Below are 25,088 nucleotides of genomic sequence, written 5' to 3'. Positions count from 1 at the left end.
AAACTTCAAAGGACTTTATGAGATTCAAACCCACAGCTTATTGCATGTGAGAACTATACCTTAATCATTATGTTACACGACCAGTCTGTTTAACATTCTTTTTCTAAAGCTACAGAACATCACATTTTTTTTGGTGATTACTCACAAACAAAGGCCCACCAGGATGAATGGTTGCAGGGTGTGATATCTGGAACTTTAACTTGCATCACCATATAAATGGTTTCAAGAAGTCGGACCCACCACTGGGGATGGGGACCTCTACTTATAAAGTCCCTTTACTTGACACTGCACACGGTCCAGGTCTAATAATCTTTATGCATACAGGATTAGGAAGGTGGGAAGTGAACTGGCTCTTGACACCAAATATAATATAATATTCATCCCCCCCCCCATAGGCAGTCCACCAAAAAGTAAAGATTAGACAGACTCTACAATAAATGGTAAAGTAAGTTTAGCTTCAAAAATTATGACTGTTTCATATGTAACACACTCAACTGCAGATCATACTACTTCAGAAACTCACAGCATAGTTTACAGTAGGTCTTTAACAGCTGACTGCATCAACCTTGATTTGAGATTAACCACAGTTAAGTTGGCATTCAACCCTTTTAAATGCAATATTCTGGTGTACCGAAACAGATCCCAAGTTCAAGAGGAGAATTTACTGCAGTCAAATTTTACCAGCTTTCTCAAGATGACCAGAGTTTTATAAGTGTACAGTTTTAAGATAGCGGCATGTTTCAATGTACTGAGACAGACTTGAGGCTTTGTATACTGTAGGTTAATGTAACATGAACCCAGAAAGTTTATTAATTTATGAATCAAACTTTCCATGAGTAAAATTAAATTGCTTCCCCACATGTGAACACAATGACGGTTTTTCCCTAACACGGGAAAGAAATAATACAAGCTTCCTAGAACAATCATTGGAAAAGCTAAGAAAATTCATTATGGCTGCAGTAAAATTTAGATCTGTGAATTCATTATTTTACTGCTACCCATTTCTGAGGCTTCCTCAGTTTTGCACACAGTTTTGTAAAATATATGTGTCACATAATATACCATACCTGTAACTGTGATAAAAATATCTTTTCCTCCTTCTAAATGTAGAACTAGAATGTCATAAAGCTTATCCTCTCCAGAATTCAACTTAAATGCCGATTTCTTGTCAACAAAAACTTCCAGCCTGATATCACATTTTTCACCTAAAACAAAGAAATGTATATTTTAACAAGAATGGAACGAGAATAAATATTAAAACATTGCAGTGAAACATTTAGAAGATCTGCTGATGCCAGTAAGTTGTTCCTGAAATAATTAACCCACTGTTTATTGCTATCAAGATGTAACAAGCTTATTACATACTCAAAAGGAGTGTGCACCTAGAACATTCACTATCTGATCGAAAGTATCTGGGCACATATTAGTAGATATTAATATGGGGTGTCTCCAGTGTTCACCTTTAGGACAACTTTAACTGGTGACAGATCATTGGGCCCCCGGCAAACAACACCTACCAATTACAAAGAACTTTATTGATCTCGATATACGGTGTAGTGAGGCAGGCACATCTCTCTTCATTGACCCTGGCTGGGGTTGTAGTACGGGTGGCAGCTTCCACCTGGCACTGCTGCTGAGACTGGCATTGATGTTAGCGGCATGTCGTGTAGCACTGCGATAGCATCTCACTCGGGAAATGGACCCTTGGCTCCGCAAATTGGCGCAGTGGTAGCATGAGGAGTCTAATCTGAGTGCCCTCTGAAGAAGTCTGGTAGCGGCTGGTGTTGTGGTGGTGCCCTGGATCCCACTGGGAATTCGGTGTTTGAGTCAGAAGGTGCAGAGATCAGACCTGTAGGGCTGAGACCAGGTACCGTGAAGGACTTAGTGCAGACAGCAGGTGCAACCCACTCATCCCACTGTCCGGCATCGTCTTATTACTGGCTTCTGGTGACGATGAGTGATATCTGCCCTAACACAACAGCTATTCCTCCAGTGCCCATTTGTTTCACTAAAACCCGACACCTGGTCACGCTATCAAAACAAGAGACTTGCCTTAGCATGGTGACCTGCCTCACCTGCTACACAGTCACGACTGTGCAGCACCATTCACTGCTGAGCTCTGCTACCCTCACTGCGCAACTACTGACTTTCTCTCAAGTGCAATCAGGTGATCACACCCTAACTACAAAAATACCCAAACTGTACCACCACCATCTCTGTACTTCACTGTCTACACTACAATTAATGATAGATAACATCCACCAGGCATCACCCGCAGCCAAACATGCCCACTGGATTGCCACAGAGTGTAGCACAATTCACCCTGTGAAACCACTAATCTCCAGTCATTTCCAGTGGCATCACTCTTTACGCTATGTCAAATACCACTCAGAATGTGTAGCTTATGAGGAACTGATCAACCACTGCAACCCATTAGCTGTGGTTGTTCCTTTGAATTTCCACTTTGCATTCACATAAACATTCAGCTTGGACAGCTTTAGAAGTGATGAAAATAATATCCATGACGGATCTGTTGCTAAGGTGATATCCAATGACTTGTCTGCACTCAAAGACACTGAATGCTCCTGACCAACCCAGTCTGCTGTTAATGCTTCTCTACTGACAACACAGCACTCACCAGCTCTTTTATACTGGTGGTTCTGCACCTTGTGACATTAGTGGTCAATTCCACATTACACGTGGGTACAGAACCTGTATAAAGATGGACTTATAGTTATGTACAGGTGTTCAGATACTTTTAATCAGATAGTATAACTCCCCTTCTCCAGGTACTGCATGTTTTGGTACAATTCCAATAATTTTCCTATTCCATAAAGAGAACTTGGTGTGACATTTTATCACTGAAAGCAGAAATAACACTTCATTTTGAGACACCTAAGTTCAAGAACTTTAGCAGGTCATAATCTCATTTTGCATATTTTTGAAAATATATTGGTCACAATAAACAACATGACCATGAGACGTAATTACAACCAAATTAAAAAAATAAACTCTTTGCTGTACCGGTTTTACAATCCTCAAGAAAAATAGCTTATGACAAAACAATTATTCACTTCTAGTACCACTCAATACATTTAGTCCTTTAGAAGCCAAGTTTACTTCCAACCAAGTTCTGCTATTACTGAAACAATCTACTGTAACATTTTCACTAGTGATGCCTTATTAAGATAATCTACAGATATCTATTTCTTCTCATTGACCTTTCTACACTCTGCAATTTACATCATGTTGCAGCCTGTGAAAAAGCCTTAATAGTAGTTGTCCAGAATTTTTGTATAATCCTTGGTAAGTGGACCATATGCAGTAAAACTTGCTCAAATCGACACGTGTATAATTCAGAAATCTGCCCAAACCGTACAAGTATTTCTGTCCCGGTGCATTCAGTGCACTTTTATGTGCTGATTTTTTGTATAAGTGGAACATGCCTAATGCGGAAATGGAAAGCAAATATTAGAACATACTTAATAATTCATTGTATAATGCAGAAAAGAGCCTACACAATACTACAGTATTACAGTTCATTACTTATTCACGACTTTACAAGGATATTACTTTTAACACCTCTCTTAAGCAGGGCAAAACCATGAAAAGAGGTCCAGCGCAGCGCAGCGCTGCTGGTGTGGACCTAAAACCATGCCACTCTGTACAACAATGAATAAGTTACACTCAGTGTTGGTAGAGTACATCAAAGGAAACGGTTCATTCATCAGCGCTCTGTCGGCTTTCTGTTTTCCTCATTGATGCATGCCAGCGCATACAGGAACATTGTTGCGCATCTACCAACACACTGCTGCAATGTGCGCAGTGAAAGAGGTGGGTATTGTTCCGTTAAACAATGGTTTTACCCGGCAAGATCCTTATTTTCTGCCACTTTCAGTTGACTAGTAGCACTTTAAAGAGAAACAGTAACATGATGTCGAACAAACGGTATGTGTTGTTAATACTTAATGAAGAGATTGATATAATTGAGGTGAGTGAGAAAGACTAACTCTCTGTGCGCAAAATTATATTGCATTTCAAATGCAGTAAAACACAAATTTACGAGACGTTAAGAAACAAGGATAAGATTCAGGACGAATGGATGAAAGGGAACGGGCAGATGAAAAGAAGACCGGAAATGAAGAAATTAACGAAATAGTATGGGAATGGTTCATAAGTGTGTGGGCAAAAACTCATCTTTATCTAGACCCATGTTGCAGAGTGTGGTATGGAAAGTCGCTGAAGAGCTTTGAATTACGGAGTTTAAGGCATCCACAGGATGGCTTGACAGTTTCAAAGGTAGGCACAACTTCGTGTGGAAGGAAGTGTGTGGGGAAGCTAAGGATGTGCAGGAAAGTGTAGCGAGAGAATGGAAGACAATACTGTCCAACTTAATTGTGAATTATGACCCGAAAGACATGTTCAATGCCAATGAAAAGGGACTGTTATCACGCACTGTCTTCAAAACTGCTAGCAAGTCGAGTAAAAAGTGCACCAGCGGAGAAATGTCCACGGAAAGACTCATTGTACTGCTGCCTGGAAACATGTTAGTTTAAATAGAGAACCCACTGGTGATTGGAAAGGCGGCAAAATGGTGTTTCAAAACCAGACGTCAGTAAGCTTCCAGTCACATGACGAATCAATAAAAAGGCATGGATGGTGAGTGGTCTTATGGAAGAATGGCTGGTCTCCTTCAATGCCAAAATGAAAAAAACGAAAGTGGCAAGTTCTCCTTATCCTAGACAATGCAACCTGCTACCTAAAAGTAATGTTATCAAACGTGAAATTGGCTTGCTTCCCTCCAGGTTCAACCAGCCTCACACAACCCATGGATCAGGGCACTATTTAAACATTCAAGTGTCATTATAGGAGATTACTAATGCAATCTCTTATTCTTAGTGTTGAAGAAGCTGAAAGTGCATTTGCTCTTGCACTGTCAGTTTCTGTTCTGAATGCAGTAAACTATATTTGCTTGGCAGTAAAGGAAATAAAACCTGAAACTGTCACCAAGTGCTTCAATAAAGCGGGGTTTGGGGGTCAAGAACATGACGCTTTTGTGGCCATCGAAGTTTAAGAAAATGCAGCAGCAATTGCTGAATTAACGAAAATGTGAAACATTTCATGTAGTGCAGATGATTACATTCGAAATGATTACTTTCTGTCAATTCAATACACTTCCACTTCAACAGATTTAATTGAAATCCGTAACACAGAGCATGATGATGAAGAAACAAAGGAAGAAAAAGGAGAAAAATGATGTCTCCAGAAAAATCAATAAGCTTGAAGAAGCCACTGCATGCATAAACACTGTTATGCAATTTGCACCACACACAAATTCTCCCAACTGGTTAGAACTATTGTATGGTGCAAAAATTGCCTAGAAAAAACAATTTTGAACAGAAAATTGAAACAAGTTTCCCTCCTTGATATGCTGTGGGGGGGAGGGGGGGGGGAAGCAAATAAACACGGGAAAAATATGAATGTACATCCAATAATAAACGAATTTAAAGTTAGAGTAAAAATATAGAAATGCTGTGTTATTTATCAATTAGTGTAATAGTCCAGTGTTTTATTGTCCAATAAACGAACATCTACAGTGCTGGAGTGAAGGTACGAAAATACAGTATATGGATAGTTAAAACTTTTTACTGTACTTTTGTGCATGATACCTGACAAATTTTACTTAGCCCCGTGAGTTTTGTGTAATCCGGAAGCTTGTCCAATTTGGAAAATTATTTTAGTTTCAGGCGATTCTGTTTTGAGCAAGTTTTACTGTATATATATGGAGTCTGACAGTGGCTACAAGAGTGTGTGTTTGAGTGTGGGTGATTGTGTATTTGAATCTGTGTGCCTTTAGTCAAAAAAGAACACGAGCTTGAAACCTAGTGCAAATACAGTTTTCCCGTTATGTGTTTGTGTTCCAACCACGAGTCTGCTATAGGTGAGAGTGTGAACGAGCTAGGTGGATACTTTCCATCTGTTAAGTTTCTCTATTCCCAAAATAACCAAATCTTTCATTTAATTTCATCTTATTCTCAATATGTTTACCCATTGACACGTAGCACTTACCTAAAAACCTCAAGTTCTTAAATTTATTATTTTAAGTGTTAAGTTTGTTATTCACATTCTCATTTCCAAGTGTTCTGATTCCATCTGTGTGATTAATTTTCATTAGAACAAAAGTTACTGTTAATTGAAGTTAGCACTATAGTTCCAGATGTGTAAAACTTACAAGCTTATCAGTATAATATTATAAACTGAGCTGTGGAGGACTTTAAATTACTGAAAACTAATTACCTTAAGCAATACTTAACATAAAAGTTTCTAGCTACTGCCAATTTCCACTATCAGTTTACAGAGTGATTACTAACTTTTGTTAACTTATTTTTCCATACCAACTGACATACAGCATTAATTAGCTCACCTTACTAAGTTTTGCAATATGGCACTCATTCATATAAATAAGGAGATTCACACTGGCATTACAATAATAGTTCTTCCACGTATTTTTCTAAATGTCTGACTAGCAACATTTTATATAAGTAAAAATCTTATTAATACTTGCTGCTCATCAAAAACAATAAACAGCATAAACGATTTTCAAAACATGCGCTTTTCAAAATATTAGTTTGTTTTTACACCCATTTACAAATAGTCTGATGTTACCCAACAGACAGTTCACAGTTTGAGAGCTAAAGAGTAACACCTATGCCGGACATTCTCTTGTCCTTTGACTTTTGTTTCTATTATGTATATTCTGCACATGAGAATACAGACTCCAGTCACCAAAACTCACAGACTTTAATGTTTAATTACTTTTGAGTGACTTTAGTTATCGAAGTTGTATACGATTACTGTCACTGAAGTCAGGAACTTCTTGTACTCAGTCATTTGTGTGATGGATGCACTCAAATGAAGCACCGGAGCCTAATCATGTTTAATAGATAGCTTAAGGACTGTGCTAAATGTGAACTGTGTTGTTTTTAGATAAATGTGAGCTGTTTATTTTGTACCACTATTGAAAATTGTGTTTGCTTGTGCTGGTCTGTAGACTTGCAAGAATGACTGTTCATAGTGCAAAATTGAATCACTATTGTAGCTAGAATGTATAATGAAGTGTGTGTGTGTGTGTGTGTGTGTGTGTGTGTGTGTGTGTGTGTGTTCGTAGCCACCATTCCACACTTATATGAACTTCCAGCTTCGAGGCGATCAAGATTGGTGCTACTGAAGACAGACTACAAAATTTACCTTAGTTCCCTTGCAAGAAGTTGCCCCTTTCCCTTATTTTAAAAGTTGGACTAGATTCACATCCATAATCTTACTACTACTACTACTACTACTACTACTTGCAGTTATTACTTCCAAAAATTGGAATGTTAGTTCATGTATTAATAGGCAGCTTTACGCAAAAATAGTACCAATCTACTGTAAATATCGCGATCTACAGACCTTGGGCAACTAAAAAATTCAAATAATTTAAGTTTCTGGAAATTGTGGTATTCTCTAATTTAGCTTACCATTGCATTCCTTTGTGATCATTATTATTTACATCGAGCACAGATATATGTAACAATATTTACAACTTCTGGAATGTGCCATTACAAGATGGGCTACATTTTTAAACACATTTCTAGTGTTTTTCAAAGAAGAAAGAAACATGGTTTTACACATAAAGGAATGAATCAATGCCAACAACTAAGCACTTAATAACAAATATATAGTATGGGTTACTGTGCTAACTCCATTAATCTATTCGTCTCCTGATGTGGACTTACTTACAATCTATTAACACAATGGAACCCAAAAACTTGTCAGATTATAACCGATGTCCATATTCAACACTATACAAAATTCTAATTCCTTAACATTATATTTTTGCAATTTTGGAGAGACTAAAGGAAGCTTCAGTTACATACCTGGCATTATAAATCCTGCATATGGTTCTATATTCAACCAATCCTTGCAATAACTTGAATCATCCAATTTTTTTATGAACTCAAATGTGACAGGAACCTGAAACAGTTTATCACGTAAAGATATAGTGTCTAATAATATACGTTATAGTGTGCCTAGCTCATACGATGACAAATTTTACAGTTACCTGCCCTGTATTAGCAATTATCAAATCTTTGGTCTGCGATTCTAAGTAGTAAATAGTGTCAAATATTATTTCTGTATTATCCACCATCACTTGAGGAAGAAATTCATTTTCCAATTTATCCAATTTTTTCATCACCTCCTCGTGTATTTTTCGATATTTGGCAGCATCAATCACTCGTATCTGCAGTAAAAAAATATAAACTGGCTTTCACAATAATACAAAAATACTTAAATACACGAGGAAACCAATCACACAAGTATAAGCTCAATATGAAATCATACATGGTTTGTCTTTGGTAGAAGAATACTTTAATGGTTTACAACATTTTGTAATTTTACTAATGTACCATTTGGTATTTAACTGAAGTATGAAAAATTGGTTCCTTTGAACTTATAATTGCCTATAATAGCAACCAATTTATTTTACTGCAAAAGTATAGTACTGTATGCATTACGCTATTGCTTCAATTATCTATCTCATTTCTCCAAAATGTCTACTAAACTATACTCTGTATGGCTGCTTTGAAAGACATCACAGATATAGTCCATTTAAAGTCCTTGCCTGCATTGAAAAAAAACCAAAAATTTCATTGAAACTTTCTGGCAGATTAAAATTGTGTGCCGGGCTGAGACTGACTCTAACTCAGGACCTTTGCCTTTCGCGGGCAAGTGCTCTACCAACTGAGCTACCCAAGCACGACTCACGCCCCAGCACACAGTTTTAATCTGCCAGGAAGTTTCATATCAGCGCACACTCCGCTGCAGAGTGAAAATCTCATTCTCAGAACAATTTCATTATCTGGGAATATTAGGAGAATTTCAATGGACGGTGATTAAGTGCTCTACGATCAATTTTTCTTTTGCCTTCCTATGGACTAGCTTTTCCAATATTATTTACTTTCACATCTATCTCCAATACAACAGTGAATTTTCATACAAATGGACATTACAATAGTCCTCTGCTACAGGTCATCATCCTAGAGGAAGAATTTTGCTGCTATCATCCCATAACTCTGTACAACAAAATTAGTCTGAAAAATTTCTGCCCAATCTGACAACTGCTATGCAATCCCCCAAAAACCACAATGTTTGAAAATGGATCTATAATTCAGGCCATTAAAATTACAAGCATTAAATTAGCATAAAATACACTATATCCTTGGATAAAATGTTTAGCATTACAGAGTTACCGCACAATGTAGGAAGAGAGAACGCCCTCTACATCCTGCATATGAACAAGTTTAGGCAGGAGATATCTCATTCAGTAATAGCGCCTGAATGTTAATTTTTGTGAGAAGATCATTATGCCTCATGTAAGAAGGAGAAATTCTAGCAGCACATATTGGATTTTTTTTTTTTTTTTGTTGGGGTTTAAGGGCGCTCAACTACTCAGGTCATTAGCGCCCAGTCACAATTGTTAGAGCACATAGAATCTAGTAAAACTCAAAGGGGGGGGGGGGGCACCAGAAAGTTCTGGCAAAGATGCAGATAAAATAAGTGAAAGAGTTAGACGTCTTTGGACAGGCCAGTCAAAGTAATGAAACGAAGAACACGAGCAGCCGCTCGAGCGTCATCAGCTAAAACATCCTGTAAAGTAGATGGCAGAGACAGGACAACACGAGATTGACTAAAACGGGGACACGACAATAAAACATGGCGCACTGTTAATGCATGACCACAAGGCCACTGCGGGGCTGGGTCACCGGAGAGCAGGTAGCGGTGGCTAAACCGGCAATGCCCAATCCGCAACCTGTTCAGAAGGACCTCTTCTCGCCGAGATGGTCACGAGGAGGTTGTCCAAGCAGTTGGGAACGGTTTTACTGCCCGGAGCTTGTTTCCTTGAAATGATGACCAAGTATCCCACCACATTGACACAAGCCTCTTACAAACAACCCCACTAACGTCAGATGACAGGACACAATGGGAGGCTGGCCGAGGCAGGAGGACTGCAGCCTTGGCTGCGGCATCAGCAGCCTCATTCCCAGGCACTCCTACATGGCCGGGAACCCACAGAAAGCTGACAGGATAACCATTATCAGCGAAAGAATGGAGGGACTGCTGGATCCGTTGCACCAAGGGATGGACCGGATATGGAGCTCCAAGGCTCTGAAGAGCACTGAGTGAATCAGAACAGAGTACATACGATGAATGCGGTGGCGGCGGGCATACTGAACGGCCTGATGTAGAGCAAAAAGCTCGGCCGTAAAGCTGCAACATTGGTCGAGGAGCCGGTATTTAAAGGCGACGGCCCCGACGACAAAGGCACAGCCAACCATCGTCAGTTTTGGAGCCATCAGTGTAAATAAAGGTGTGACCAGCAAGTCGCGCACGAAGTTTGACAAACCATGAGCAATACACTGCAGCCGGAGTACCCTCCTTCGGGAGCGAGCTGAGGTCGAGATAAATATGAACCGGAGGCTGGAGCCAAGGTGGTGTCGGGCTCTCACCCTCTCTGAAGGTGGTAGGGAGGGCAAAATCCAATTGTCGAAGCAGGCGACGAAAGCGGACTCCAGGGGGCAGTAGGGCAGACACATACAACTCATACTGACGGTCGAGAGAATCAGCGAAGAAGGACTGATAAGAGGGGTGGTCAGGCATTGACAATAGCCGGCAGGCATACCGACAAAGCAGTACGTTGCGCTGGTAGGTCAATGGTAATTCGGCAGCTTCAGCATAAAGACTCTCGACGGGACTAGTGTAGAAGGCTCCGGTCGCAAGTCGTAACCCCCTATGGTGGATTGAGTTGAGACGGCGTAAGAGGGATGGCCGAGCAGACGAATAGACGAGGCTCCCATAATCCAGCTGTGATCGGACTATGGACTGATACAAGCGAAGCAGGACAGTGCGATCCGCTCCCCAAGATGAACCACTAAGAACTCTGAGGACATTAAGGGAACGTGTACAATGGGCAGCCAAATAAGAGACGTGCGGAGACCAACAAAGTTTCCTGTCCAGTGTGAGCTCTAGAAACTTAGTTGTTTCCACGAAGGGGAGAACAACAGGACCGAGATGTAAGGATGGCGGAAGGAACGCTTTATATCGCCAAAAGTTGATGCAAACCATCTTCTCTTCAGAGAACCGGAAGCCATTTGCCACACTCCATGAGTATAGGCTGTCTAGACAACGCTGAAGGCAGCGCTCCAGGAGGCATGTTCTCTGGGCACTGCAGTAGATCGCGAAGTCATCGACAAAAAGAGAGCCAGAGACATTAGGTGGAATGCAATCCATAATTGGATTGATCGCTATGGCAAAAGGGGCTACGCTCAAGACGGAGCCCTGAGGCACTCCGTTCTCCTGGAGGAAGACGTCGGACAATACGGAACCCACACGTACCCTAAACTTTCGATCTGTTAAAAAGGAATCAATAAAAAGGGGCAGGCGACCGCGTAGACCCCACCTGTGCATAGTGCGGAGGATACCTCCTCTCCAACAGGTATCATAAGCCTTCTCCAAATCGAAGAACACGGCTACCTTTTGGTGCTTTCGCAAAAAGTTGTTCATGATGAATGTCGACAAGGTCACAAGGTGGTCAACAGCGGAGCGGCAGCGACGAAAGCCGCATTGAACATTGGTAAGTAGCTGTCGAGATTCTAGAATCCAAACTAACCGAGCGTTAACCATGCACTCCATCACCTTACAGAGACAGCTTGTAAGAGAAATGGGGCGGTAACTAGAAGGAAGGTGTCTATCCTTCCCGGGTTTGGGTATAGGAACAACGACGGCGTCACGCCAACACATGGGGACTTGACCTTCAGTCCAGACGCGATTGTAGGTACAAAGAAGGAAGCTTTTGCCTGCCAGAGAAAGGTGTGCCAGCATCTGAACGTGAATGGCATCTGGCCCCGGAGCAGAGGACCGGGACAGTGCAAGTGCACGTTCGAGTTCCCGCATAGTAAAGGGGGCATTATAATTTTCCAGATTCAGCGAGTGGAAGGAAGGTCTTTCCTGCGAAGGAAGGCAGGGTGGTAATGGGCGGAGCTTGAAACCTCCGCGAAAAAGCGGCCGAAGGCGTTGGAGACATCCACATGATCAACAAGGACCTCATTACCTGAAGTCAGGCCAGGTACCGAGGAGTGGGCCTTAATGCCCGACAGCTGGCGCAGGCCACCCCAGACGACAGAAGAGGGAGTAAAACTGTTAAAGGAGCTGGTGAAAGAGGCCCAACAAGCTTTTTTGCTGTCTTTGATGACTCTACGGCATTGCGCTCGGAGTCTTTTGTATCCAATACAATTCGCCAACGTAGGATGGCGGCGAAAAGTGCGTAAAGCACGTCGGCGGGCACGGATAGCGTCTCTACAAGCCTCATTCCACCAGGGGACGGAAACGCGACGTGAAGAAGAGGTAGTACGAGGAATAGAACATTCGGCAGCATTGATGATAACTGCCGTGAGGTATTCGACCTGACTGTCACAACTGAGAAAATCGTGGTCCGGATAGGTCGCCAGGGAGGAGTAAAGTCCCCAGTCAGCTTTCGGTATGTTCCAGCTCGAAGGACGTGGGGATGGGGTGCGGTGCAGGAGACGAACGACACAGGGGAAGTGGTCGCTCGAATAGGTGTCAGAAAGGACATACCACTCGAACCGACGGGCAAGAGTGGTAGAACAGATCAAGAGGTCCAAGTGGGAGTAGGTATGAGTAGAGTCCGAGAGGAAAGTCGGGGCGCCAGTATTGAGGCAGACAAGATTGAGATGGTTGAAGACATCCGCCAAGAGGGAGCCTCTCTGACAGGATGCAGAAGAGCCCCAAAGGGGATGATGGGCATTGAAGTCGCCAAACAATAAAAACGGTGGAGGAAGCTGAACAATCAGGTGCATCATGTCAGCCCGACTAACTGCAGATGAAGGTGGAGTGTAGACGGTACAAACAGAAAAAGTAAAGGCAGAAAGAGTAATACGGACAGCTATTGATTAGAGTGGGGTGGTCAATGGGATGGGATGGTAATAGACATCGTCCCGAACGAGCAACATGACCCCACCATGAGCTGGAATACCGTCCGCAGGGGTGAGGTCAGACCGCTCCGAGGTATAGTGGGTAAAAGCAATACGGTCAGTTGGGTGCAACTTGGTTTCCTGGAGACCAAGGACGAGCGGACAGTGCAGGCAGAGGAGCAGTTTTAATTCCCGATTAGATCGAATACCCCCCCCCCCCCCATGAACCGTGGACCTTGCCGTTGGTGGGGAGGCTTGCGTGCCTCAGCGATACAGATAGACGTACCGTAGGTGCAACCACAACGGAGGGGTATCTGTTGAGAGGCCAGACAAACGTGTGGTTCCTGAAGAGGGGCAGCAGCCTTTTCAGTAGTTGCAAGAGCAACAGTCTGGATGATTGACTGATCTGGCCTTGTAACAATAACCAAAACGGCCTTGCTGTGATGGTACTGCGAACAGCTGAAAGCAAGGGGAAACTACAGCCGTAATTTTTCCCGAGGGCATGCAGCTTTACTGTACGATTAAATGATGATGGCGTCCTCTTGGGTAAAATATTCCGGAGGTAAAATAGTCCCCCATTCGGATCTCCGGGCGGGGACTACTCAGGAGGATGTCGTTATCAGGAGAAAGAAAACTGGCGTTTTACGGATCGGAGTGTGGAATGTCAGATCCCTTAATCGGGCAGGTAGGTTAGAAAATTTAAAAAGGGAAATGGATAGGTTGAAGTTAGATATAGTGGGAATTAGTGAAGTTCGGTGGCAGGAGGAACAAGACTTCTGGTCAGGTGACTACAGGGTTATAAACACAAAATCAAATAGGGGTAATGCAGGAGTAGGTTTAATAATGGAAAAAAAAAAAAAAAAAAAAAAAATAGGAATGCGGGTAAGCTACTACAAACAGCATAGTGAACGCATTATTGGGGCCAAGATAGATACGAAGCCCACACCTACTACAGTAGTACAAGTTTATATGCCAACTAGCTCTGCAGATGACGAAGAAATTGAAGAAATGTATGATGAAATAAAAGAAATTATTCAGATAGTGAAGGGAGACGAAAATTTAATAGTCATGGGTGACTGGAATTCAGTAGCAGGAAAAGGGAGAGAAGGAAACATGGTAGGTGAATATGGATTGGGGCTAAGAAATGAAAGAGGAAGCCGCCTGGTAGAATTTTGCACAGAGCACAACATAATCATAGCTAACACTTGGTTTAAGAATCATGAAAGAAGGTTGTATACATGGAAGAACCCTGGAGATACTAAAAGGTATCAGATAGATTATATAATGGTAAGACAGAGATTTAGGAACCAGGTTTTAAATTGTAAGACATTTCCAGGGGCAGATGTGGACTCTGACCACAATCTATTGGTTATGACCTGTAGATTAAAACTGAAGAAACTGCAAAAAGGTGGGAACTTAAGGGGATGGGACCTGGATAAACTGAAAGAACCAGAGGTTGTACAGAGTTTCAGGGAGAGCATAAGGGAGCAATTTACAGGAATGGGGGAAAGAAATTCAGTACAAGAAGAATGGGTAGCTTTGAGGGATGGAGTAGTGAAGGGAGCAGAGGATCAAGTAGGTAAAAAGACAAGGGCTAGTAGAAATCCTTGGGTAACAGAAGAAATATTGAATTTAATTGATGAAAGGAGAAAATATAAAAATGCAGTAAATGAAGCAGGCAAAAAGGAATACAAACGTCTCAAAAATGAGATTGACAGGAAGTGCAAAATGGCTAAGCAGGGATGGCTAGAGGACAAGCCTATGGATGTAGAGGCTTATCTCACTAGGGGTAAGATAGATACTGCCTACAGGAAAATTAAAGAGACCTTTGGAGATAAGAGAACGACTTGTATGAATATCAAGAGCTCAGATGGAAACCCAGTTCTAAGCAAAGAAGGGAAAGCAGAAAGGTGGAAGGAGTATATAGAGGGACTATACAAGGGCGATGTGCTCGAGGACAATATTATGGAAATGGAAGAGGATGTAGATGAAGATGAAATGGGAGATACGATACTGCGTGAAGAGTTTGACAGAGCACTGAAAGACCTGAGTCGAAACAAGGCCCCCGGAGTAGACAACATTCCATTGGAACTACTGACGGCCTTGGGAGAGCCAGTCCTGACAAAACTCTACCATCTGGTGAGCAAGATGTATGAAACAGGCGAAATACCCTCAGACTTCAAGAAGAGTATAATAATTCCAATCCCAAAGAAAGCAGGTGTTGACAGATGTGAAAATTACCGAACTATCAGTTTAATAAGTCACAGCTGCAAAATACTAACACGAATTCTTTACAGACGAATGGAAAAACTAGTAGAAGCCAACCTCGGGGAAGATCAGTTTGGATTCCGTAGAAACACTGGAACACGTGAGGCAATGCTGACCTTACGACTTATCTTAGAAGAAAGATTAAGGAAAGGCAAACCTACGTTTCTAGCATTTGTAGACTTAGAGAAAGCTTTTGACAATGTTGACTGGAATACTCTCTTTCAAATTCTAAAGGTGGCAGGGGTAAAATACAGGGAGCGAAAGGCTGTTTACAATTTGTACAGAAACCAGATGGCAGTTATAAGAGTCGAGGGGCATGAAAGGGAAGCAGTGGTTGGGAAGGGAGTAAGACAGGGTTGTAGCCTCTCCCCGATGTTGTTCAATCTGTATATTGAGCAAGCAGTAAAGGAAACTAAAGAAAAATTCGGAGTAGGTATTAAAATCCATGGAGAAGAAATAAAAACTTTGAGGTTTGCCGATGACATTGTAATTCTGTCAGAGACAGCAAAGGACTTGGAAGAGCAGTTGAATGGAATGGACAGTGTCTTGAAAGGAGGATATAAGATAAACATCAACAAAAGCAAAACGAGGGTAATGGAATGTAGTCAAATTAAATCGGGTGATGCTGAGGGAATTAGATTAGGAAATGAGACACTTAAAGTAGTAAAGGAGTTTTGCTATTTGGGGAGCAAAATAACTGATGATGGTCAAAGTAGAGAGGATATAAAATGTAGACTGGCGATGGCAAGGAAAGCTTTTCTGAAGAAGAGACATTTGTTAACATCGAGTATAGATTTAAGTGTCAGGAAGTCATTTCTGAAAGTATTTGTATGGAGTGTAGCCATGTATGGAAGTGAAACATGGACGATAAATAGTTTGGACAAGAAGAGAATAGAAGCATTCGAAATGTGGTGCTACAGAAGAATGCTGAAGATTAGATGGGTAGATCACATAACTAATGAGGAAGTATTGAATAGGATTGGGGAGAAGAGAAGTTTGTGGCACAACTTGACCAGAAGACGGGATCGGTTGGTAGGACATGTTCTGAGGCATCAAGGGATCACCAATTTAGTATTGGAGGGCAGCGTGGAGGGTAAAAATCGTAGAGGGAGACCAAGAGATGAATACACTAAGCAGATTCAGAAGGATGTAGATTGCAGTAGGTACTGGGAGATGAAGAAGCTTGCACAGGATATAGTAGCATGGAGAGCTGCATCAAACCAGTTTCAGGACTGAAGACCACAACAACAACAACAGATCGAATACCTCTTATGTTCCAATGTAACAAAGCCATCACTAGTCAGAAAAAAAGGGGGGAACGAAACGGGTGAAGAGCGGGTCACCTCGACGGCCGCAGAGGGCCAGGTTTCGAGGGAACAACGCTACAACCGGCGGGAGGCGGATCCTGTTCCATTGAGTCGTTGCCAGCTGCGGCCGCTTTCCCGGGTTGCGTAGGAGGGGCAGCATCCTTCGCCAACGAGAGGCCAGCTGAGCGCCTGGCAGCAGAGCGTCCCGGCGAAACTGAGGACGGCCGGGTGCGGCGAATCGCAGATGGAGCGTCAGACGAAACGCGCCGGGGTGGAGAGGGGGATAAAGATTTCTTCTTGGAAGTCCGATGAGGCACGGGGATGGTGGGCTGGACCCGAAGAAGGTCCTCACGCGCGGCGTCCGTCCGTTTTGGAACGCCGGACCTCGGAAGCCGGGGTCCGGATCGTTTCCCCGATGGACGCCTGAGAAGAGGATCGCTTCTCAGGCGGCGGAGGGAGAGGAGGAGGAAGGGTGGCCCCTGGGGCAGAGGGGGCAGGGACCGCGAGGGAGGAGGACTTGGAAGGGAGGGCTTTGGGAGGCGGAGGCATAGACCTCGGATGGGGTGAGGAGGTGGAGGGGGGATAGGATAGGGGTGAGGATACTGTGGAAGGAGTGGACACGACTGAGGCAAACGAAGTTGTCAACGTCACGGGATGGGGGCGGTCATATTTCTTCCTGGCCTCAGAATAAGAGAGACGATCCAAAGTTTTTAATTCTTGAATCTTCTTCTTCATCATCTGATACGCGGGGCAGTCTAAAGATCTAGGCGAGTGGATGCCAGGACAACTGACACACCGAGGTGGTGGGGTGCATGTATGTTCCTCACGAAGAGGACGTCCACAATCGCCACAAAGGGGCTCAGCCTCACACCGTGACAACATGTGCCCAAAGCACAAACACCGAAAGCAGCGCATAGGAGGCGGGACGTAAGGTCGCACGTCGCACATCACCTTTACCTTCTCCGGGAGAACGTCCCCCTCGAAGGCGAGGATAAAGGCCCCGGTGTCGACGCGACGGTCTTTGGGGCCGCGCTGGACTTGCCGGACGAAATGCACGCCTCGGCACTCCAGGTTGGCCCTGAGCTCCTCAACAGTTTGCAGCAGGAGGTCCCAATGAAAAATAACCCCCTGCGTCCTATTCAGTGCCAGATGCGGGACAATGGACACTGTGATGTCCCCTAGTCGGTCGCACGCCTGGAGTGCCGCCGACTGTGTGGCGGAGGTGGTCTTTATAAGAACAGACCCTGAACGCATTTTACTGAGAGCCTCGATTTCCCCGAAGATGTCCTCAATGTGCTGGACAAAGAACATGGGCTTGGAGGTGGCGAACGTCCCCCCCATCGGTCCGAGAATAGACTAAAAAGCGGGGGAAGTACTTCGCCCCAAGCCGGCGGGCCTGTCCTTCCTCCCAGGGAGTGGCCAAGGGGGAAAGGGCAGGAGAACCAGAACCAGAGACAGTACCTTTCTTTTTAAAAGACTCGGTCGCAGAGCGGCCTGATACATGTTGAAGTTTCATCTGTGAAACGTCCGCCCAGATACCACCCACTCCGACCAGGGGCTCTCCCCACGGGCGCCACCCAGCCTCAGCAAGGGCCACCTGGCAGGATGACCGTTGCCGGGAGTCCTGATGCCCAAGGAGACGGGCATCTACTCCTTGGCCGACGTGGGCAGGGTACAGCTCAGGTATCGGCAGTACGATCCCTGTGTAGTCAGGGGGCTACAACCTAGAGGGTACATGACAACCCCACCACAACGGGCTGGCTACCGTGCTGGATTTCGGGTGCCATGGAAAGTCCATCATGATCGTAGGTGCAGATGGGTACGCACTATGGGCGTAACTTGTGCAACCCATCAGACGTTTAGGCCCAATTTGAGGAATAGTGGGTGTGGTTACAACGCCGTTACAATGCTGAGTGCCAAGATCTTAGTGCACTGAGGACCAGTGATACACCACGTAAGGCGTCCTTCCCCAAAAGGCTCGTACTTCTGTAGAATTTTGAAAAATGGAGGTCAAACCCCAAGGGGGACCATCACATGGAAAGCTGAAACGGTTGAAACTCCTTTTAGCGCCTCTTACGACAGGCAGGAATACCTCGGGCCTATTCTTACCCCGGACCCGCAGGGGGGTTGTTTGAGAGGTCGGAAACACTCTTTGCTCTGCTGTGCAGAAACACACAGGTACATCACACATCTTGTTATGTCTTTACCGTCATCAATATTTCAATTTTTGTAATTAGCTGATTTTGTGTATTTGGATATGTATCTTTCAAAATACACTCCCCTGAAAAGTGATGTCTGTGGTGGTGCCACACTGTGACTTAGGTTGGCAGTAAAAAGAATACTGGAGGGGCAAAGTGTTTTGGTGGCCACTTATGTATGAAACAGTGCAGGAAGGGGTTGAGTGGAATGACCACTTCAAAGTATGGCATAAAAATATATATTGAATAAAATATATTCTCAAGAAAATACTATATGTTGCTCAAATCATAAATATGAAACCTGGAAAAACCCGCATTTCATATGTCTTGAGTTGTAGTCAAGAATAAATGCATCAACAAAGTGCAGTGGCTGGTAAGGCAAATCCAGTGTTCAAATATAAGCGGAACTAGGTGCATAATCCTGCTACAGAGGTGCTATAGAAGACAGGAAAAAGGTAACCAGCCGCACAACCTTGAGTTGGGAAATGGACTTGTTTGCAGTAAGACAAGATTCCACATTGACAGTGCTAAAAAGTCCGGTGCACCACGAGCTGTAGCACGATTACCTTCGTCCCAACTTCCATTGACAGGACAGCAGAGAGATGTCCCAATAGTGGTGTGGCCAACAACAACGCTGGGCAAGAGTTAATCACACTTTCTTTCTTATAAGAGCACAATCCTGCATACAGTATCATGACAGACATAATTCATGCACAGAGATGCCAACGAGAATGCAAATTGCATTTGTTATTGTAATATGAGCCCAGCACCTGGCAAGATGGTATAGTGTGCTGCTTGTTACATGAGATTATCACTTCTAGTTTGCACAGTCAGTAATTTGCACAATAGGTCTTACATTTCTGAGATGTTGGGCCAGCGGTTGTGCCCCGTCTTCAAGTCTCCATGAATTTATTTTTTAACATAATAATGTAAGACCACAAGCTCCCTTTGCTCTCTTGATATACCTTGATACAGGATGTGTGACTGTTGTCCTGACCAGCAAATTCTCCTGGTCTTATACATTGCGAACATTAGTCATGGGTTGCCAAGAGACTAGCATGCCATCACTCACCATCCACTATGACTGATGAACTCTGGCACCGAGTTGAAGCAGCACGGCATTATGTACTTATATTTGTGATCCGATTCAGTCTAACTCTACGTCCGGCCATACTGAAGTCAATGTTGCTGCTGAAGGTGCCAGCTATGTGTACTACATTTCACCATATGCATATTTTATAGGGGAAATTTGCATGTAAAGTTTTCCAACTCATTAAATACGCACAAAATTGATGTGTGATTGCAGTAATTGGATTTGTAATTTCCCCTCCAGTGCAAACTGTCTGTAACTGAATTCAGTACCTTCCTTTAAGTGCTGGGCAAAATGGTCACTAAGGCGTACATCTACATCCTCCACAAGCCGTATGGGGCAGAGGGTACCCTGTACCACAACTAGTCATTTCCTCTCCTGTTCCACTCGCTCAGCGAGGCAAAAACTACTGTCTATATGCCTCCATATAATCCTTAATTTCTAGTATCTTATCTTCATGGTCCCTAGAGTAATGCATGTTGCTGGCAGTACGATCATTCTGCAGTCAGATTCAAATGTCAGTTCTCTACATTTCCTAAGTAGTGTTCTTCGAAATAGATGTCTTCTTCCCTCCAGGGATTCCCATGTGAGCTTCCGAAGCATATCCATAGCAGCTGCATGCTGATCGAACCTATCGGTAACAAATCTAGCAGCTCACCTCTGAATTGCTTCAGTGTCTTCTTTCAACAACCTGATGCGGATGCCTTAACTCTAGCAGTACTCAAAAATAGGTAGCACTAGTGTCCTATATGCTGCATTCTTTAAGATGAACCACACTTCCCTAAAATTTTCCCAATAAACTGAAGTCCAACGTTTGCCTTGCCTACCACAATCCTCACATGCTCATTCCATTTCATGTCACTTCTCAATGTTATGCCAGAAACGACGTGACTGTGTACAGCATGACGCTACTAATGCTGTATCCAAAAATTACGGGTTTATTTTTCTGATTCATCCACATCAACTTACATTTTTCTACATTAAAGAGCCAGCTACCATTCATCAAACCAACAGAAATGTTGTCTAGGTCATCTCGTATCAACCTACAGTCATTTATCTTTGATACCTTCACGTACAGGACGGTATCATCGGCGAACAACTGCAGATTGCTGCCCAGCCTGTCTGCCAGATCATTTATGTATATAGCGAAACGCGACAGTCCTATCACACCTCCCTGTGGCCTTGCTGATGTAACCCTGTTGCTGTCAAGGACAACATATTGGGTTCTATCACTTAAGATGTCTTTGAGCCAGCCACATATCTGGGAGCCTATTCCATGTGCAGTTTCCTTTGTTAACAGTCTGCAGTGGTGTACAGTGTCGAATGCTTTTCAGAAATCTAGAAATGTGGAATCAGCCTATTGCTCTTCATCCATAGTTCACAGTGTATCAAGTGAGAAAAGAGCTAGATGGGTTTTGCATGAACGATGCTTTCTAAGGCCGTGTTGATTCATGGACATAAGCTTTTCGGTCTGTAGAAAATTTATTATGTTTGAACTCAGAATTCTGCAGCAAACCAATGATAAGGATATTGGTCTGTAATTTTGCACATCTATTCTTTTACTCTTTTTATAACAGGAGTCACCTGCACTTTTTTCCAGTCACTTGGCACTTTGCACCGGTTGGCAAGATTCACAATATATGCAAACTAGGTAAGGGGGCAAATGCTGTGGAGTACTCTTTGTAAAACCGAACTGGGATTTCATTCGGACCTGGCAACTTATTTCTTTTCAACTCTGCCAGTTGTTTCTCTACCACAAGGACACTTACTACTACATCATCCGTCCGGGACACTGTGTGATGGTCAAACAATGGTACATTTGTATGTTTCTCCTGCATGAATGATTTCTTAAATGTGGAATTTAAAACTTCTGCCTTCCTTTTGCTACCTTCTACTGCTGAACGAGACTGGTCAGCGAGTGACTGCATGGAAGACTTATACCCACTTAGCAATTTTATATACAAACAGAATTTTTACGGGTTCTCTGCTAGATCTTTAGCCAAGGTATGACAGTGGTAGCTGCTGTATGCTTCACACACAGATGCACGAATCTCTACTAATATTTACTTGTTGTCATTTGTGTATCCTCTTTTGAACTGAGAGTTCTACAGCCTTTGCTTCCTCAGCATTATCCGAATTTCTTTATTAAATCATGGTAGTTCTTCTCCATCCTTAATCCACTTACTAGTTACGTAACTGCCCATAGCATGATTTATAATCTGTTTAAACTTTGCCCACAATTCCCCTAAGGCCATTATTCTGGAACTTCATGATTGCAGTTCATTGTCTCTCTTAGACAACTGCTTATCTGCTCTTTCTAGCAGAGACACTCTCCTAGCCCTCTTGACTGATTTATCAACTTTCATAACCATAGTCACTATGATGACATCATGGTCACTAAACCGTATGTGCACAAAATGTTTATGAAAAGTCTCAGGTTTACAAGGCAGTGTTCAAGAAACCAACAATGGTAGACGTGACATATGACAGGAGGCGTACCAAGGTAGTTTGTGCGGCTGTTGTGAGCACTATGTCCAGATGGCATAGTGGTCAGCGTATCTGCCTAGTAAGCAGGAGACCTGGGTTCAAATTCCAGTCCAACACAAATGATGTAAATCAATGCCCATTGGCAGTAATGTCTTTAATTCTTTTGTGTCTTGAAACTTGACATCGACAGGCACTGGCTTGCTACTAGTTACATAAATCTTCTTTAGTGTTATTCAGGTATGTGTACATCTTTTGAAAATCATGTCTGGGCCAGAAGTTAAACTATCAGTGAGTCGGAGTAGCTCCACAAAATGACAACATACGACAATAGGTAAGGTACGACAGATCACAACCAAACAGTTTTCCTACATTTTTTCAGATAAAAAACTGCCTGCTATCTCATAAGAGCAAAGTGCTTTAATTTTGCCATTTATACTGCACTCCTCTGCTGTCTAGCAAACAGGTGTGGCTTGCTTTTCTCCTGAATATGTTTGCATTTCAGCAAAATGGCTCTGAGCACTATGGGACTTAACATTTGAGGTCATCAGTCCCCTTGACTTAGAGCTACTTAAACCTAACTAACCTAAGGACATCACACACATCCATGCTTGAGGCAGGATTCGAACCTGCTACCATAGCAGCAGCGAGGTTCCGGACTGAAGTGCCTAGAACTGCTCGGCCACAACGGCCGGCTCTCAACAATTCAAAAGTTTGTTAAAGACTGAGTCCGCAACCTTTACGTAATTACTGTATGTAGCCATTCCCAGTAACTGTTCCTAGCTGTGAAAAATCATTATTACCAGTTTGTAAACCTTTTCAACAGCTGAGAGAGCTGGGGGCATCCTACTACTACATTGATTCTTGGCAGTCACTAAGATTAAATTTGTAGCTTTTTCTGTCATCTGCCTAATTTTTTCAGAGACTCTGAAGAAAGGTACAATGTATTACTAGTTTTTCAGCATCTCACAAATAAGCTACTGCAGCAGATGTTAATATGGAAACAATTTTCATCACTTTATCTTGCATTTAGCAACAACCAGAAGTACAACAGTGCAAAGTTCCTTGAGACTTGCTGTAAATTTTGCTGCTGCTGCTACTGTTGTTGTTGATACATATCACTGCTGAGTGATGATACATGACGTTTTACAATTGTCACCAGTATCCCTGCTTTTGCTGGTTTATGTTGAATAATTTGTTTTAAATCTACAAAGCCAATGAGTGTCAAAGCATTGGTCCATTTCTTCATATGACCTTTTTCTCCTGGCAGTTTCCATTTGAGTAGGCTTCAGAGATATTTCTTCTTCATGTAATTTTCTGATCAATGCCAATGAAGGTGACCTGTTGTCATTTTTAGTATTTAACAACTGGGAAAGTCGTGCCCACTTCTTTTTTCCATCTGAATGAGCTGTGTGATAGGAATCCTCAATCGTTTCCACAAAAGTATGTGTTTCTCCTTTCTTCTTGTGTGCAAATGTAATTAAATGTTTCTATAAACCTTTCAATTCCTTGCAGAGTCTGAGTAGCTAAGCATCATGTTCAAGGGTGGGGGGAGGAAATTCCCATGCTTAGGGACCTGAGAAGGTAGCATCTATTTTTGCCAAAATTTGCAAATCTCTTTGCAAATGATGAGACACATAAATTAAAAAAGTTATCATGCTATCTATTGGCCTTAATGCTCTGAGCTAAATTTCTGGTGATTCAGAAGCTTTCCGATTCCAATGTTTGCTTTTGCAACCACATCAGCCTTCCCCCTTCCCCCTGCCCCAAAATACGTCTTTACTTGTTTTCTTCTTTTGGCTCAATTTAAGCTACCAACAAATAACTTTCTGTTGAGAAGCAGCTGCCTTTTCCAGGCAGAGAAGAGAGTGATTTTCCAATTAAAGGTGTTTCACGAGATCGTTTTATCTTTTCACACCCAATTCGACATTTACAAAATCTGCAGAATATTAATTTCTACCATTTGTGGGCATTGAAAGCCATGTGACCCACACTTGACAACACTACGGATAGAACTGAAAGAGACATTTAGTGTAAAAGTGGGACCAAAAATAACTTATTTGCACATTATGGTAAGAATTTCAACAGTGCTGGCATATGTTGAAAAGTTTTGTTTGTTGGTCACTGTAGCACAGAGTGTGGACAGTATAAACTGACAATTGGCTGCAAGCATAAACAAATGAATTGTAACCACCACAAGGGTAGGAGCAGTGTGGGGAAATAAGCCTGCCTCCCTCTCGCAAGGGAGCAGTGTACACACATTCTGCATTTCAGTAAAAGCAGAAATGACACATTATCAAAGGGATCACTGATCTCTGCTGGTATTGCCAGTGCTGTAATCTATTTCTACAGTGGATCAGGATTAGTCTCTTCACTCATTTCATAGGAAACAAAAAAATGAGCAACTTACAAGATAAAACATTCAGTAATGGCTGCGGACATAGGCAGTGTGGTAAACAAGGTGTTCAGGCCCATCCTTTACTGGCATTTGACATGAGCCCAGTTCTAAACACCTGCCCCTGAAACTGCTGCATTAAATGTGTTCGCATTAGATCATTTTTGAACTTTACCTGACACACAAACATGTGTGTTTGTTTCTTCTAAAATGTCGTGTCCCACAGCTGAGTTGCATTATGTGACACGTATGTTATACATACCATTCCATCGCCCACAAATGGTGTTGCACCAGAGCATTAAGCACATTGATATGTAG

At 42.8% G+C, this 25,088-nt stretch overlaps 1 protein-coding gene across 3 annotated transcripts in view; it reads right to left on the bottom strand.

Annotated features, from left to right (window-relative positions):
- The window catches only part of LOC126199634 (inositol polyphosphate 5-phosphatase OCRL), a 108,422-nt gene that overhangs the window by 31,857 nt on the left and 51,477 nt on the right, over nt 1-25,088 (bottom strand). For all 3 annotated transcript variants that reach the window (XM_049936563.1, XM_049936571.1, XM_049936578.1), the window contains 3 exons: nt 8,102-8,281; nt 7,917-8,013; nt 1,068-1,205 (listed from right to left, as the gene is read on the bottom strand). In XM_049936563.1, coding sequence (XP_049792520.1) covers nt 1,068-1,205; nt 7,917-8,013; nt 8,102-8,281 — 415 coding nt within the window. The remainder of the gene's footprint in view (nt 1-1,067; nt 1,206-7,916; nt 8,014-8,101; nt 8,282-25,088) is intronic.

This window comes from Schistocerca nitens, chromosome 1, assembly GCF_023898315.1.
Source record: "Schistocerca nitens isolate TAMUIC-IGC-003100 chromosome 1, iqSchNite1.1, whole genome shotgun sequence".
Taxonomy (NCBI): Eukaryota; Metazoa; Arthropoda; class Insecta; order Orthoptera; family Acrididae; genus Schistocerca; species Schistocerca nitens.
The sequence above is the reverse complement of the archived record's forward strand: the minus strand, read 5'-3'. Positions and strand labels throughout refer to the sequence as shown.